This window comes from Pipistrellus kuhlii, unplaced genomic scaffold (assembly GCF_014108245.1).
Source record: "Pipistrellus kuhlii isolate mPipKuh1 unplaced genomic scaffold, mPipKuh1.p scaffold_m20_p_57, whole genome shotgun sequence".
Classification (NCBI taxonomy): domain Eukaryota; kingdom Metazoa; phylum Chordata; class Mammalia; order Chiroptera; family Vespertilionidae; genus Pipistrellus; species Pipistrellus kuhlii.
Window position 1 is genome coordinate 54,238 of NW_023425559.1, and position 16,798 is coordinate 71,035.

At 63.2% G+C, this 16,798-nt stretch overlaps 1 protein-coding gene and 1 non-coding gene across 2 annotated transcripts; one reads left to right on the forward strand and one right to left on the reverse strand.

Moving 5' to 3' along the window:
• WDR5 (WD repeat domain 5) lies at nucleotides 1–12,528 on the forward strand. The gene is made up of 14 exons (XM_036416931.2): nucleotides 1–241; nucleotides 2,293–2,483; nucleotides 3,034–3,142; nucleotides 3,472–3,545; nucleotides 4,281–4,370; nucleotides 4,543–4,632; nucleotides 4,766–4,849; nucleotides 6,083–6,138; nucleotides 7,238–7,284; nucleotides 9,135–9,210; nucleotides 9,728–9,761; nucleotides 10,093–10,167; nucleotides 10,647–10,734; nucleotides 10,953–12,528. Exons 2-14 carry the CDS (start codon nucleotides 2,403–2,405, stop codon nucleotides 11,051–11,053), a joined length of 1,005 nt encoding a protein of 334 aa, XP_036272824.1. The 5' UTR covers nucleotides 1–241; nucleotides 2,293–2,402; the 3' UTR covers nucleotides 11,054–12,528.
• A 1,232-nt stretch (nucleotides 12,529–13,760) lies between these two features.
• LOC118707116 lies at nucleotides 13,761–13,886 on the reverse strand. Its single transcript, XR_004984191.1, has one exon. It is a non-coding gene; the product is annotated as a U6atac minor spliceosomal RNA (small nuclear RNA).
• Nucleotides 13,887–16,798: the final 2,912 nt, after the last annotated feature.

Genomic DNA, 16,798 nt, shown 5'->3' on the forward strand with positions numbered 1-16,798 from the left:
GTACTGTTCCTTTAAGGCGTAGGGCCTGCCCGAGGCATTCTGGCCCTCGCCGCGCCCCGTAGCGCCGCTCCGAGAGGCCGGCTTTGTGCTCTGGCCCCGCCCCCACGCCGCGGCGGCCCTTTCGCGCACGCGCACTGCCGGCTCCGCGCCGCCTCATCGATCTCGGCCCGGCTCCCGCCCAGGCGGCGGCCGTAGCGACTCCCGGGGCGCCCTGCCCGCTCAGCCCGCCGCGGCCCCGCAGGTAAGCGGGGAGTGGGGTGGGGGAGGCGCCTGCGCCGCGTGCGGGGCCCGACGCCGTTGCACCCCCAAACCGCCGCCGCCGCCGCACGTGTTCCGGCGGGCCCGGCCTCAGCCCCGGTCCCGCCCGCCGGGCCCGGCCTCAGCCCCGGTCCCGCCCGCCGGGCCCGTAGATGCAGGCGCCCGGCGCGCCCATGCCGCCGCGCCTTCCGGGTGCCCGCCTGCGCCCCTCTTCCGGCCGAGCGCGCGGCTCCTCTCCCCGCCGGGGCCTCGCCCCGCGGCCCCCGGCGGCTCCCGGGACCCCCGGCGCCCACCGGGCCTGGTGACGAGACCGCAGCCCGGGGGCTGTGACGTCTCCCCGCAGCCAGCCTGCAGGGCCCCAGTCTGCACGGCGCCCCCCGAAAACACAAAACACCCCACGAGCGCCCCGGGCCTGGACGTGGCGCGCACCCCGTCTGCCCTGCGCCGCGGGAGCGCCCGCACCCGGCTTGCTGCTCGGACTCAGCCCGAGGCGGCCAGGCCCAGGATGGGGTTCGCGGCCGGGAAGGGGAGGCCCCGCGGCGGCTCCGAGCCTGCGACCCCTCCAGCCCGGCCCCCGGAGCCGTTCCGGGCGATGCGGAGGGACGCGCCCTCCTGGCGGCTTGTCTTCCCCCCGAGCTCCGTGTGCCGGCGCCGGGGGCCGGGCCTGGTGCTGCCTCCGCCCTGGAGCGCAGGACCCTGCCTTTTGCCAGCAGCCGGAGCTCCAGGCTCGGGGGCTGGGCGGACACCGTGGGCAGGCGGGGGCCCAACTCCAGTGGCCGTGGGTGATCCCTTCTCCGAGCGCCTTTCTAAGGAGCCAGCTGCTCGTCCCAGGGAAACACCGGTGGGTGTTCGCGGAAAACACCCCCTCCCCGCAGGAAACGTGGGGAGCCTGCTGGAAGCGGCAGGTGGTTTGTGTGGAGTCTCCGCTCGCCCAGGTGGGAGCGGATTGGCGGAGGGAGGGGCTGGGCCTCCTTTCTCCTCACCTGAGGGCATTTGCCCGCCAAGCCGCACCTCCTGGTGGGCCTGCTTTTTTGCTAAATTGCGCTGGGGGGGGGGGGGCTGAAGCGCCCCTTTCTCCTCTCATGTGCTGGGCTCGGCCCGCAGGGCCACACTGGCCGCAGCCCGGTGTGGTCGGCCGTCCTGGGAGCCTGGGTCCTGGGAAATGGACTTTGTAGCCCGGGTCCTTGGCTCCTCCCCGCCCCCAAGGCCGCAGAAGGTAATAGCAGAGGAGCCTTGGCCCCTGGCAGCCCAGTGCCACAGGTTTTCCCTGGCAGGGCTGCCCGCACCCCCCCCCCCCCCCCGCACCCCTCCCCTCTCGCATGCGGTGCAGGGCTCCAGCCCTCCTCCCGCAGGTAGCCAGCCCCGCCTGCACAGCTGTGCTGCGTTGTAATTCCTTTCCCTTCTTGGGTGGAGATTGGAGACGTGCTCTTTTGTGTGATGGCTTCCGTTTCCCTTCGGTGTGCACGCTTTAGCTCTAAGCTCCAAGCGAGAACTTCGGTGTGCACGCTCCGGAACGGTGGGCCCAGCTCCGGGAGGTGGGTGGCCCGTGTGCTTCTGGGAGGGGCAGTTCCCATGGTCAGGGGGACCTGATGGGGCAGCGGCTTTCCCTCCATGCGTGCTCCCCACCTGCAGACCGAGGGGCTGCCCAGCGGGCAGAGCGGGGGCCCTGGGGTTTGCAGACTTGGACGATCTGGTTCCCACACCTGAGATCTGGCTGGTTCTTCCCGACCAGAACCTCCAGTGGTTTATAGGGCGGAAGGCCCTTTGAAGAAGAGAGCCTGGAGATTGCTGGCAGGCGGGAGGGCTGGCGGGAGGGGCTGCATTCCTGCATTCCCGCAGGTTTCGTGGGGAGGCGGCCTTGGTGGAGGGGCCTGAGGGAGCCTCCGCCCTGGCAGCCTCAGGGAGCATTAGGGATCAGGGTAGCAGTGTGGCGCCTCCCCTCTGAGCAGCTGATCCAGGCTCAGGAAGGTGGTCCAGTGGTTTCTACCCTTTTCCTGGAGTTGACTTGTAAAACGTGTTTGCTTGTTGGCCTAGGTCCCCCGCTGTAGGCTGCGATCAGCCCAGAGCCCTTCCTGCCGAGTGTTGTGTGTGGAGCTGTGAACCCGTTGCCTGCCTCTCCCTGCTGCTGGGTGGGCCTCGGAGCCATGGCAACGGAGGAGAAGAAGCCAGAGACGGAGGCTGCCCGAGCGCAGCCCACCCCCTCGTCGTCGGCCACGCAGAGCAAGGCGAGTCCCAGGCTCCGGGGGAACTAACTGCAGGGCATGAGGCTGTGGGTGCCGGGGAAGGGCGCTCCGGCGGCAGTGTTCTCCCCTCCGAGCAATGCTGCGGGTTAGGCAGTGCCTGGCGGTGTCCAGACCCGTCCCCTGGGAGGGGCCTTAGCCACAACGCCGCTCCTCGGGCTGAGAGTGTAGGCCCGGCGGCAGCTGACCTGCAGCTCCCCTCGCCGCGGTCCTGATGCCTGGCGGGTGTGCAGACCTTGCAGGCCTCTTACCCCGAGCAGCCTTCCGGTGTGCGTGGGGCTGCATGAGGGGCGGGCGGGCGCCGGTGGTCTGGGTGGGTGGGATTAGGGTGGTGGAGCAGAGGCACTGAGGTGAGGGCTGCAGAAGTCGGAGCTCAGGCTGGCTGTTCAGGTTGAGGGGACATGCGGTCGGCTCTGATAGTCACGTGGTACAGGTTTGGCGTCAAGCCGGAGGTGTGAGCTTGCCATTCAGCTGGGGAATCAGGTTCAGCTGACGGTTGGGCACTTGGGGCTGACGAGCTCTGTTTCCTCACCAGCCTACACCTGTGAAGCCAAACTATGCCCTCAAGTTCACCCTGGCCGGCCACACGAAAGCCGTGTCCTCCGTGAAATTCAGCCCCAACGGGGAGTGGCTGGCCAGTTCGTGTAGGTATCAGCGGGGCCTCAGTGTGTGTGTGTGTGTGTGTGTGTGTGTGTGTGTGTGTGTAAGGGGCTTGCTTTCCGACACCACTCTGTCGGTGCAGCGTGGGTGTGCCTGTTAGCTTCTGTGTGTAATCGGAAGAAGCCACGCCCTGTGGAACCGGTGCCCATTGCCAGTCCGTGGCAGTGGTTGGGCAGTGGTCGGGGAGTGGGAGGTACTGCCCGTTCTCTGTGGGTGGCATTCTTCAGGGTCCCTCACTGTTCCCGGAGCTCACAGGGGAAAACCCAGGTTTTGGACTCTGGGTGACTGGGCTCTTTGTTATCCTTCCTTTCAGCTGCAGACAAACTCATTAAAATCTGGGGTGCCTACGATGGGAAATTTGAGAAAACAATATCTGGTCACAAGCTGGTAGGTATCTGCACACTGGTGGCTGCTGGACACATAGCTCCAGCGATCACGTGGGTGGGCCTGTGGAATTGAGTCTCCCCCCCAAATTCTTTTTATGTTTTAAATATGTTTTTTATTGATTTTTGGAGAGGGGAAGGGAAAGGGATAGAGAGATAGAAAGACCGGCTGCCTCCTGCACACCCCCACTTGGGCATTGAGCTGAAACCAGGTATGTGTCCTGGCGGGAATCACGTGGTTCATGGATTAGCGCTTAACCACTGAGCTACCTTGACAGGCTCCTCCAAATGCAAGTGAAAGTTTATTTAGAAAAGTCACAAAGGTAAAAAGAGTGAGCTCAGAGAATGCATAACAGAAGCAAAAGAAGGGCCCAGGGGCTTAGGAGAGAAAGACATCGCACAACCCAGGTGCCGGCCCTCGACTGGGAATTGAACCCAAAACTCTTGGGTGCGTGAGCTGACACTAACCACTGAGCATGCTGGCCAGAGCTGCCACCTCTTGTTTTTTTTTAAGCGAATGCTCCTGAGTCCCAGACCAGCTTCTGCCCACGGAGGCCTGCAGTGCCACCGAGAGCGCGGTTGTTGGGGGCCACGCGGTGCTTAGCGCTGGCTGAGGACCTGCTTGCAGAGTGGGACGAGCTGTGTGTCCAGTTGGATTGGTGGGGGGGAGGGATTGGCTTCTGCTGGTTAATTGTGTTTTGTCCCTCAAGGCGGTGACCCTCTTGTCTTTTCTCCCTAGGGAATATCAGATGTGGCCTGGTCCTCGGATTCTAACCTCCTCGTTTCTGCCTCAGACGATAAAACCCTAAAGATATGGGATGTGAGCTCGGTAAGCCAAACTCGGGGGGGGGGGCCCTCCTGGGGGGGGGTGTGTGTGTGTGGGCGGGGGGGCGGCGGCTGGGGCAGCGGGTCCCGGGCGGCCTGGCTCTCCCAGGTCAGCCTCAGTCAGCCTGGCCCCACCAGCGGACCCCCGGTGACAGTCTATCAATATTTCGTTTTAGGGAAAGTGTCTGAAAACCCTGAAGGGACACAGTAATTATGTCTTTTGCTGTAACTTCAACCCGCAGTCTAACCTCATTGTCTCAGGCTCCGTAAGTGTGCTGGCCTCTGCGGGGCGGGGTGGGCACAGGTGACCTGCTGCGGGGAGGGTGGCAGTTTGGGTTTGGAGGGTCTGTCGGCTCCTGTCCTCCCTGGGGCGTGGCCTTGACCTCTCCTTGTCGGCAGTTCGATGAGAGCGTGAGGATATGGGACGTGAAGACGGGGAAGTGCCTCAAGACCCTGCCTGCACACTCGGACCCCGTCTCCGCCGTAAGTCCCTCTGACTGGGGGCTCCGGTCCCATCGCCGCTGCGGTGTGGGTGGGGACCCTGAGGAACCTTGGTCTGCAGAAGGGCAGGTGGCTGTAGCGTGGGGGATGGTGTCCAGGCCGGGAAGTGTGGCCAGGTGCAGTGTGAGGTTAGGCGGAGCCAATAGCTCTGGTGGTGGCTGGTGGCCGGAGGCGGGCGGGATGGCCCCGTTGTGGTGAGAATCCGGTTGTGGTGAGAAAGGGTGGTGGGTGGGCCCGAGAGCACCCGTCCTGCTCGGTGGGGTCCCAGCCCAGCTGTTCCGCAGGGCCCGCGCGGGCACAGAATGCAGTCTCGCTGCGCCTCCATCTCACCTAGGAGCGGATCACGTGGCAGGAAGCGAGGCCGGTTTAAAAGTTATTTGTTGTGAGAAGGCTTATCCTGTACAGTCGGCTCGGGACTCCACGGGAAGAGTAGGAATGCGTGTGAACTCCCTCCGGGCATTGCCCCCCTTTTACTGGCGCTGAGAGGCAATGGGGGGAGAAGGAAAACCCAAAGGTGCAGCAGCCACAGTGTCAGAGTGGAACGTATTTATAGGGAGTTGTGTGTCCCCCCAACCGCCCTGCAGAGCTAGACTTACAGGTCAAGTAAATGGTAAGTGGCCGAGCTGCAGTCAGCCTCGGCTGGCAGCAGGTCCCCGCGGGGTTTGGAGCCGCCTGGATCTCCTTCCTGGGCCCTCCCCCACAAAGCCAGGCCGCTCAGGCAGCCCGAGTGTGCTGTCCCTGCCCGGCGCCTGAGAGAGCTGGGGTGCCAGGCCGGAGCTCGGATGGCCACGGGCGGGCACCTGGGTGAGAAGCCACTTGAGTCCGTTCTTAGGAGGCTACCGATCCCTCGATTTTTTTAAATTTAAATTCATTTTTTTGCTTTTGTAAAACAATGTCAGGGGAAGTCGTTTTCGGTTCCGTTGGGACAGGCTGCCTTCCCTGGGGGGTGAGGGCACTGGCAATGGCTGGGGGCCGGGTCCCCGGAAGGACAGGCCCTCAGGAGTGGCCTTCTGTGGCCGTGGTTTATGTTCATTGCGTTTCATAGTAAGTGACTGGCTCTCCGGACAGACTGCAGCTGGTTTTCTTCTGTGGCTCCTGGGGTGGAAGCCGTCCTAGCACCATGGCAGCACGAAGGGGTCGCCCGCACTCGGGTGGGGCCGCGGGGAAGAAGCCCGTGTCACTGGCTCAAGTCTTCCTCCTCCCCCGCCTCCTCAGGTCCACTTCAACCGCGACGGGTCCCTGATCGTGTCCAGCAGCTACGACGGGCTCTGGTGAGTGAGGGCCTCCCTCCCCTTGGTGACGTGTGCTTGTGGGCCGTGGGCCGTGGGCCTCGGGCAGCGACAGCGGGAGGCAGGCTGCGGACGGGTGGACACCAGTGAGCCTCAGGTGGTGGGTGCTGCCAGGCCCACGGCCAGTGTGTGTGGCGGGAGGGTGCCTCCCTGCAGGGGCCCCGCGAGGCCTGGACCAGACTGAGTGCCTGTGGACACTGACATGGACTGGGCCTGGGGTGGGGAGGCCCGCGCAGAGCCTGCCTGGCGTCCTCAAGGCGTCAGTCCCGAGTGGTGGACCCAGACCCCCCACCGCAGGCAGCCAGGCGGCAGGGCGGGGCGGCGGCCTTGGGGACCGTGGTCTGGAGCTGGGAGGTGTGATGCGTGTGTGCAGGGGTGAGGGCGCAGGAGGAAGATGGGCATGTGATGGTTTAGGTCAGCAGTCGGTTGGTGACCGCTGGTTTAGGTGAACTCGGCCAAGCATCAGGGAGGGTTGGGAGGAACAGAGGGTAGGGTAGCCTCTGCTGAGTTGATGACCCGAGTAGGACCTGCCATGTACAAGGGAGAGAAAGTGTGTCTAGTTTCTTGATCGCGTTCAGCGGAAACGAGACGGAAGACAGCAGGCCGCATAGTGAAGGAGGGCGCCCAGGGTGTGGGGGCCGCAGGGCTGGCGGCTGAGCCTGTCAGAGGCTCTCGGGTTTGGGTTAGGCCCCTCTGACCCTTCGTCCTCTTTCGGAAACGCCTAACAGAGTGGCCACCGCGGGTCTGACGGGCGGGTGATGGGGTGGAGCGGTGGGAAGCCAGGGGGACATTGACGTCCGTGGGTTGCAGAGGGAGACAGTGATGCCGTGCTGGCCGGAGAGTGACGCGGGGACGGGACGGTGCCGGGCGTGGAGGGCGTGGGGCCAGCCTGGGCTGCCTGTGTGTGAGACCCCGCTGTGGAGGAGGAACTGGAGCACACGGGTCCAGCGTGTGCAGCGCCCATTCTGTCCGGGAACGGGCAGGGAGCTGTGGAGTGGACGGGGGATGCGACAGTGAGCGAGGGGGAAGCGTGTTCCCGCTAGTGCAGTCCCATTGAGGCCACTGGCTGTTTGCTTTGCAGCCGGATCTGGGACACCGCCTCTGGCCAGTGCCTCAAGACATTGATCGGTAAGCGCTGGCCCGGGGGCTCTCCTGAGGCTCCGGGAGCCCCTTCTCTGTCCTGGGTCTGCCCCTCCTCTGCCGCCCCTCCCCTCCCGCCCTCTGAAGGACCTGAGCACTGCCTGCTGGGCAGGCCCTGGGCTTCGGCCGGCCTTGGGGCCTCCTCCTAGTCATGCCTGGGGCAGTTGTGGCTGAGCCTCACCCTCCAGGCGTGCGGGAGGAGGGGCGTGGGGGAGCCTGGAGCAGAGGCCTGAGGCAGGGAGGGCGGGATTAGAGGGGAGGGCAGCTCTGGCCAAGGTGTCCTGGAGGGGGAGGCCTTGGCCTGGGCTGGCGAGTGGGAGGCTGTGGCGGGCTGCAGGCCTGGTGTGCCGGTGAGCTGGGTGCCATAGGCCCCTGGGCCTCGGGCCTGGGAAGGCTGTGGGGAGGGCGTCCGCCCTGCAGGGTGTCAGTCCCTGCAGGGTGTCAGTCGGGGCGTGTCGCTGTTGAGCCTCATCACCTGAGCCAGTCTGGAAGTGTTCGCAGTTGGAGGTCAAGGGGAGCCGGTGCAGCCGGCAGCCACGTGGAGGGGCTGGCCAGGGGTTGTATGCCCCTAAGCTCCCTCTGAGGCTTTCATGGAAGCTTGTAAGGCGGGCACCCCCCAAGAGCTGGTCCCTGAGGCTCCCAGTCCTCGCAGAGGCTGTCCTGTGCGCTGGTGTCAGACTCCTAAGACCTAGTCAGGCTGGGCAGCCTCACTTTTTTAGTTTTGTTAATCCCCGAGAATATGTTTGAAAGATACATATCTTTATTGATTTCAGAGAGGGAGGGAGGAAAGGAGAGAGAAGCATCAGTTCCCTGACCCAGAATCAAACCAGTGACCCTGCGGTTCTTTGGCTGATGCTCTAACACTGAGTCAGACTGACTAGGACAGGAGTGTCCTTACTGCCCGCAGCCGCCACGGCATCTCCTGCGCCCTGTGAGCAGCTATGGGAGCCTTTGGTCCGCTCGCCACCGCAGTGGCAGAGACTGAGGCCAAGGGGCTACCCAGCCCGAGGCCAGCAGCACCTAGTGCCTGGGGAAGGCGGGCAGTGGGCAGTGGTTCCCGGTCCTGTTTCTCAGTCCTGGTCTAGGAGGTAGAACCTTCTGGACTTGAGCACATGGTCCCGCTGATGCTGTGCTCAGGGGCTGGGTTGGGCTGTCGGTGCCCTCATCTCGCCTCGTTACCCACCGGCCTCCCAGTGCGGCCTCACACCTCCCTGTGCCTTTCCAGTGTCTGGTCCCAGCCTGCGGCCCCAGGTGCCCCGCAGCCAGGCCCGGGTTCTCCGATGTGGTAATGCCACTCCCCGGGCACCCGGGACGCCAGCTGCCCCTGCTCCCCCTCCAGGTGCAGCTCCCGGTCCCCCGCCCGGCCAGGCGGCACGCACTGTCACGTGGCGGAGGGCCCCCCGGGGCTCGGAGTGCTGAGCCCGGCGGCTGTGAGGGGTGGCTCTGACCCGGCCCCAGGCCGCCGGGCTCAGACGCAGCGGTGTGGGTGTACCGAGGGCTTTCTGGAGGAGCTCACAGGTCTTTGGCCAAAACGGTCATGGGAGACACAGAGCGTCCACCCAGTCGTTTGCGTGTCCTGACCTCCGTCTGCCTGGCGTGTGCGTATGTTCCACATGAGGAAGCTGATCCTGGGTCCCCCACTGCCCACGGGGGCTGGCACCCCGAGTATGCACGTTGCGGGCCCTGTGCTCCCCAAGCCCTCGTGCCGGCGGGCTGCCCACGGGGCCACGAGGGGTGTTGGCACCGGTGGCAGCTGCCTCACCTGAGGGTCCTAAGCAGCGATGGGTGGTTCCTCCTGCCCCCGGGCCCGAGCCCTGCTCAGCCCCCGCTTCCCGCAGATGACGACAACCCCCCGGTGTCCTTCGTCAAGTTCTCCCCGAACGGCAAGTACATCCTGGCGGCAACCTTGGACAAGTGAGTGCTCCCGCCGCCCCACAGCAGCCCTTCCGCGGGGGACGGGCCCTCCCCCTCCCCCTCCCCCTCCCCCTCCTCAGCTGCAGGATTGGGGGACAGGCTGAGCTTTGGTCTGGTTCTGTGCAGATTCCCATGGCTGAGGACCATTGCGTTCCTTGGGGGGTGCCTTGCTGGGCCGGCTGGTTTCCCAGTGTGTTCGAGGCCCAGCGCCCTCGGGGGGCCTCTGCCCCGGAGGCGGGTGCTGTGCTGAAGTCTGGTGGGGGTTTCTGGAACCAGGTCCCCACACCCCTCTAGCAGGCATGAGATGACCCTCAGTGATGTGGGAGCAGCCAGCAGCTTTCTTTCAAAATGTCTTTGAGCTAAATATTTGGGGTTCTCGCGCTGTGCTCTGGGGTGTCCTCAAATCCCGCTGCTGGCGCTGGCGCTGGCACCTGCTCCTGCACCTGGGGCTTCCAGCCTGCAGAGGGCGCAGTGACAGCAGCTGGGGAGCCTGTGTGACCCCCCTCTCTCCTTCCAGCACCCTGAAACTCTGGGACTACAGCAAAGGGAAGGTGAGCAGTGGAGAATGCCGGGCGGGGTGCGGAGGTGGGGGGGTGGGGGCGGGGTGCAGAGGCCTGGGGGGGGGCGAGGGGGGAGGTGTTGAGTAATGCTGAGCTGAGCTGGGGGCTCAGAGCCACCTTCATTGAGTTGGTTTGGTGCAAATTTCCCCACGACATGGGTGTTTGCTGCTGGCACGTCTGCTCTGAACACGTGGACTTGTGCTGCGGGCATTTGAGTGCTTTTCAGGGTGACGTTCGGTTAGCCTTAAAGGGCTGGCCCTCGGAATTCAGGGACTTGTCCAGGAGGTGGGCAGCGGGACTGACCGTGCCCGTGTCCTTTCAGTGCCTGAAGACTTACACCGGGCACAAGAACGAGAAATACTGCATCTTTGCCAACTTCTCCGTGACTGGGGGGAAGGTGAGTTCTGAGAGGCCCTGCCGAGGGGTGCTCAGGCGCTTTCTGTGCCCAAAACACACACAAACACCCGAAAACGGAGCCACACGCTGCATGTGGCAGCGGCTGTCATCAGAAAGGGGATGTTGTGACTCGGGTGCTCCTGGACTTGCCGGGCCTGTAAGTCAGACCTGGCACAGCTCCCGGGAGCGGCGGGCACAGGTGGGCGTCTGAGTGGTCACCTACAGGCCATGCTGCCCAGAGTGGGGCTGCAGAGAGCGGGGGCCGCCCAGAGCTGGCCCCAGGCCTGGCTGCCTCAGTCCAGGGGAATGGACTGAGGAGCTGGGACGTTCAGCTGAAACGTACGCGACACAAACTATAAGGTGGTGATTGGAGAAAACATTTTACATCCTCGAGGCTCGCTGTGTGCGGCTGTTTGAGTGGTGAGCGGGAGGGAAGGTCGGGGCTGTGGGAGCTCCCCTCACTCGGCCCTGTGTGCCCAGTGGATCGTGTCTGGCTCGGAAGACAACCTGGTGTACATCTGGAACCTGCAGACCAAGGAGATCGTGCAGAAGCTGCAGGGCCACACAGGTGAGCGGCGGCCCCGGAGGGCCTAGGCGAGGGAGGGAGGGCGGGCGTGACCCAGCCTGGTGCGGCCTCCTTGGGCCAGGCCAGCACCCCGGGGGCTGTCGCTGTGGGCAGCGCCCGAGGCTTGTCAGGGACGGGCTGTGTGAGTCCGTGGTCAGCGCTGGGGGGCCGCCCTGGGCTTGCCACAGGGAGGGCGCGTGTGGACAGTCTCTGGTTTGCAGACGTTGTCATCTCGACGGCGTGCCACCCGACAGAGAACATCATCGCCTCGGCCGCGCTGGAGAACGACAAGACCATCAAGCTCTGGAAGAGCGACTGCTAGGCCCGCACCGCGGCCGGGACGCTACCGACCGGCAGGGCCAGAGCCCGGGGTCTCCTGACCCAGGCTGGGGATGGGGGCGGGGCCTGGGCCCCTCTGAGGACCTTGTGGCCGAGGGGGGAGAGGTCTCACCAGAAAGTTCTAGAAGGTGACGTTCTTGCCAGTTCCTCTGGCTGGGAAGAGTTCCCAGTCTCTTGTGTTCCGTCAACAAGACTTCATTTTTGTTTCAGAAGGTGAGGCGGTTCAGTTTATCGCCGTGTTTCCCCAGGAAATGTTCTGTGCTGTTTTGATGTTTTATTCCCATGCCAGCGCTGTGACCCGTCACCTCTCGGCCTCTCTGCCAGTCTCTGCAGGTCCCAGTCATTCCCGTGTGGGTGTCGAACCCAGACCCTGTGAGGCTGCCTGGGAACCTGGGGCTCGGTGCTGGTGTGTGGTGCCCACGCAACATGCCGCCCCTCAGGCGGGACGCAGAGGGCCTGGGCCGCATGGCAGCGCCCGGCACCCTGTCCCTGTGTGAGGCAGGTGAGCGGACCTGTCCCGCACGGGCCCGCACTTTACACTGCGCGGGCGGGGAGAGCTCCGGGGGCTGGCTGCGGCGGAGCCCGCCCCCAACGTCCTGCTGAACGTTGCGGATGGCTCTTGGGGTGGCCCCTCAGTTCCCCGGCGCCGGCTCTTCTCCGAGGGACCTCTTGCCGGCTGAGGCCCGGCAGGCTTCTTGGAGGCCTCGGCGGCAGGGAGCCGGGTCTGTCATCCGCCCGCCTGGCCCAGGAGGAGTGGGCATGAGGCCAGGACTGCAGAGCAGTTTGTGGCAGTGGCTGGTTCCTGGGGACCCCTGATGTAGCAAGTGTCCCGTCCCCCCTCCCCACCCCAGTCTGCAGCACAGACTTCGGTGGAGGCGGGAGGGAGGTGCAGTCTCACTGAGGCTGGGTGAGCAGACGCTGACATCCATCCACAGCCTCGGTCTCAGCCCCTGCTCTCCTGAAGCTCAGGCCCTGGTTTTGGGGTTCGGGACGGTGCTAAGTGGTGATGGGCTGTGAGGAAGTGGGGGCCACCCTCAGGCCGCCTGGGAACCCCCTGGTGGCCACTGTGGCCCAGGGCGAGTATCACAGTTCTGAAGGCTTATGGGGCGGCAGTCACAGACCTCGTTGGAAGTACGGTGTTCGTGGCTTGTCTGTGGGGCACGGCCGCAGGGAGAGGGTGAGGGCTCGGGCCGGCCCGGCCCTGCCCTGCCCGGCTCGGAGCGTCCTGATTGGAGAGCTGAGGCTCCGGGGGCTTGGCTGGCGGATCCTAAGGGAGGTCCCTGAGGAGGGAGGTTGTTCCTTGTTTTGTTGCTTCTGGGGTCGGGTTGCCCCGGGAGGAGGGGTGTGTGCGGAGCACCGTATCCTGAATATAGTGTATTTTTTCTACATTGCAATTCTCTGTTGTAGATTTATGTAAAGACATTCACTTTTTGGAAATAAAGATTTTCATGTCTTGTATTTTTGTCCCCTGAGGATTTTTCACCTTCAAGTGTATCTGTTATGGGGTGGGGTTGCTGTGGGCCTATTGCAGCAGGGGCCTTGGGCGAGAGTCCATGGGTTTTAAAAACCAGCCTGTACACAGGGAGTGTGACAACCAGGGAGAGCCGAGACCCTCCCGCCCAGTCCTCCAGCTCCCGAGACGGCGCCTCTGCTGCCTGTGGCCCTCCCCTCTGCTGCAAGTCCCAGGGCTTTCATTCTCTAGGCAGCAAATACGTAGAATCTGTAAAAGGAATTTCTTTATAAAAAGCATGTTTTTATTGATTTTAGAGAGGAAGGAAGAGGGAGAGAGAAACATCAATTGGCTGCATCCTGCCGCTGCCCGCACTGTGGATGGAGCCTGCAAATCGAACTGAGACCTGGTTTACAGGGCAACACTAGTCAACAGCCAAATATCAACATTACGACGAAATGAAATTTGAGAGCCAAATTTTTTAAACTTATAGATACATTGCTATTAACTTAATTAGGGTCCTCCTCAGCTGGCCTTTGCAGAAAACTCAAGGGGCCAAAGAGCCGCTTATGGCTTGAGCGCCACAGTTTGCCGACCACTGCCTTAATATCATTAAAAAAGTATATATGTCCGCATGCTCCACAAAAACGAAAGCTAAAAAAGCTGACAGGTGTATACACACGTCTGTGTGTACATGTCAGAGTGCTCGTTCACAGGGTGTGAACTGCCCGGCTGAGGCCTGCCTGTGGGTGGTGGTTGATCTCCAGCTGCTCCGCGCCCCGCCCCTGACTAGGAGGCTAGGGCTCCCCTGCAGCCCCGAGGCTGTGCCTGGTTGCCCTGCCCCAGCTCCGCCCAGAAGCTCCATGGCTGGACTTGTTGCCACCAATTCAAAGAATTCAAATACCAACGGATACAGCAAAAAAAGCAACCAGAAGTACAGACACGTGTCTGTGTACACATGCTGAAGGGAATGTGCACATGGATTCAAAACGGGCAGGAGTGGTGGAAACCCACAGGGCAGCAGTCCTGTCCCCTGGGCAAGGCTTCGGCATCTCCGTAGGTGACACTTGTCCAACCCGCCGGGCTCCCTGCACAATGGCGGAGACACCAGAGGGCCTGCACGGAGGGCACCCGCTAGCCCTCGCTGGTGCGTGGGAAGGAGGGAGGTTTGAGGAAGACCGCCGAGGTGGTGAAGGCGCCCTGGCGTGCCCATGTCAGTGAAAACAAACAAACAAACAAAAAAAAACAGTGGTTAGATGCCACGAAGTAGGTGGCAATGCCTTAACCGTATGCGTGTTGTTAGGCCCGAGAGCCTCTTCCATCCTTGTCAAGGGGAGTGCTAACCTTCTCTCCTTTCATACAACACAACTGGGCTACGGCGCCGTTGGCTATTTAAAACCCTATATTCCTATCACTTTAAGGTTATGGTAACTTTATATACTGTCTCAGAGACACGAGAGAGAGCACTCACATCCTATAGGAACCACACCATCTACATTAAAACCGTGCAAATTCGTTTTAGCGTGTGGAAAAGCCTCTTTTTCGTACTCTAATATATGCATAAATACAGCCAATCAAAGGCCGCGAGGAACACCCGGAAGTCCCGTGTCTACAGCAAACTAGATTCCCCCGGAAACAAAACAGCAACAAGGCTCTCCAACGGTCGTGAACTGGCTCGGAACTCTCTGCGGAAATGGAAGTGGTTTGTAGCGAATCAGAGGACGAGGAAGGAAGCTCGGCTCCACGGACTTCCGGACGCAGCCCAGCGCTTGGAACTGTGGGTGCTCGAGGCGCTAGGACCAGAGGGACGTCGCCCGCCCGCGCTCCGCGCCCCCCCCCCCGGCTTCTGCGCATGCCCGGCGCTGCCTTAAGGTTGTGGGTTCGAGCCGCAGCCGGGTCAGTGTGCGCGCAGCAGGCCCTCGCTCCTCCCGCCCGCCCTTCCCTCGGGGCTTTAAGATGTAAATCCGGTGCCTCGGGTGCAGGCCGTCCTGTTGGGTAGGCGACGGACCGCAGGGCGCCCGCCCGCCTCCGCGCGAGCCGCGACCCATCCCCAGGCGGCGAGGCGGGGCGGGGCGGGGCCTCCGGACGGCTGCGGACGCGCGTCCCCGGGCGGCGTGCGTGTGCGTGCGTCCGGGAGACCTGCGAGTGCGCGCAGGACGTGCACGTGTGAGTGCACGTGTGCATGCATGTACATGTGCACACGTGCGGGCACGCCCACGCGTGCAGCATCCTGTGTCCACGCACAACTAGGTGTCCACCCACGTGTGCAGAGACAACACAGGGCGTGGGCCGCAGGTGGCGGGGCGGGCTGGGCGGACACTGGGAAGGTTCAGGGAGGCCCTTGAGAGAGGCAGCGGGCCCCTGGCTGCACGGGAGAGCGCCCCCCTTTGCAGAGCCTGTGGAGAGAATGGAGGTGAGAGGTTCCGGAGAGAAGTCCGGAGGGAACCCGGCAGGGCCTGAGGCCTGGCGCCCCCCGGGGAGAGGCTGTGACGGAGATGCGCCTGGAGCCTTCCTGAGCACCCACTGTGTGCCGAGGCCTCGGTCGCCCGCACAGGTGTCTCTGGCTTCACTCCCACATCCCGCGAGGCAGCGGCCCTCGGCACCCCCACTCTGCAGCTGAAGACAGAGAGGCCCAGGAGGTTGGTTAATTGTGCAAAATTACACTTCCGCTGGGGCAACAGGTGGATGTGAGCCCGGCTGTGGGCGAGGCCAGGGAGTCTTACTTGGGGGCCCCCAGAGCCTGGGCCCGGGGGTCTGGTCACAGGCGGGGTTCCATAGGGGTGCCGGGTCCCAGCGACGTCTCCTGCCCCGTGGCCTGGGCCTCCCCTTCCTCGGGGCTGCAGCTCCTGGCCCCCATGGGTTTGGACAGAAGGGCCGCTGGCTCCTAGGGGCCCAGACCAGGCCTCGCGAGCTTTAGGATAAAACCTGAGATCAAAATGCTGATTCCAGGCCCCTCCCTCGAGTCTGGGGTCTGCATTTAGGAACCCGTTTGCCCTCGCCCCACCTGGCAGCCTGCCCTTGCTCTGGGCACTTAGCAAGAATGACCAAGATGTGGGGAGCACCTGTAGGCTAAGGCAGAGGGCTGCACGGGGCTGGAGGGCCAGGCGGGGGACCCGAGGGTGGGCCCCTCCCCGGGTGGGGTCCACTGACCCGTGTGACCGCCAGGATGCGGAGCCAGCAGACCCTGCCCCTTCGCCGTGGCCTTGGCAGAGCCTGTGGGCGCTGGGCTGAATGAACGCGGGTCGGAGCCCTGGGCCCTGGGGCTGCGTCCTGGGCAGGAGGCCGGTGGGCAAGCAGAGTGACCACCTGTGGGGCGCTCACCAGCATTGGAGCTCCTGGGACTGCACGTCTCCTTCCTCTGGCTGTCCCAGACGCCCCGCATGAAGTCAGAGCAGTTCCGGAGTGAGAGAAGGCGCAGGAACAGCAGGCACAGGACGGAAAACTTGCCCAAGAGAGGACTTGACAGTGTTGGGGGTGACGACTCAGAGGGTGGAAGTGGGGTGGTGGGTTCTGGTTGAAGCCCCAGGCCTGTCCCCTCGAGGTTCAGGGTAGAGTTGCTCGGTGCAGGACAGGACGCCCCGCTACACTGAAACCTCAGATCCACAGCAAATAGGGGATGGCCCCTATGGGCGCGGCCACGGTGTCTGGGCAGGTTCGAGCCTCGGGCTGATGAGGGCACAGTCCTCCTGGCCACGTGCAAGACCCAGCGTGGAGGGCAGAGCTCCCAGCACCGTGATGGCCACCAGCTGTGGTTGTGAGCGTGAACCTGTGTTCTGAACACGTGGCCCTGCTGCCTGAGTGACGTGGGCTGGATAGAGCTCAGGTGCGTGTAATTGAATAGGATCAAAACCCATGAGGATGCTGTAAGCACCTTGGCCACGCCCTCACTGTGCCGCGTGGCATCTGCTATTAAAGACACGGCTGTGGTCTGCATCAGAGAGGACAGTGTCCCACTCAGACCCAGCTCCGTTCTCTGTCTCTTCTCCGTCCTTCGCCGCCCCCTCAGGGTGACCCTTGGCCATGCTGCCATGGCACAGTCCCCAATATTTTATGAGACGTAACTTCCACTAAAACAATGGTCGGCAAACGGCGAGCCACATGTGGCTCTTCCACAAAATACCATGGCCTGGGCGAGTCTATTTTGAAGAAGTGGCGTTAAAGTTTAAGTTTAAAAAATTTGTCTCTCCAAAGAAATTTCAGTCGTTGTGCTGTTGGTATTTGGCTCTGTTGACCAATGCATTTGCCAACCACGGGCTGATGGGTAGGAGGGCTGGAGGA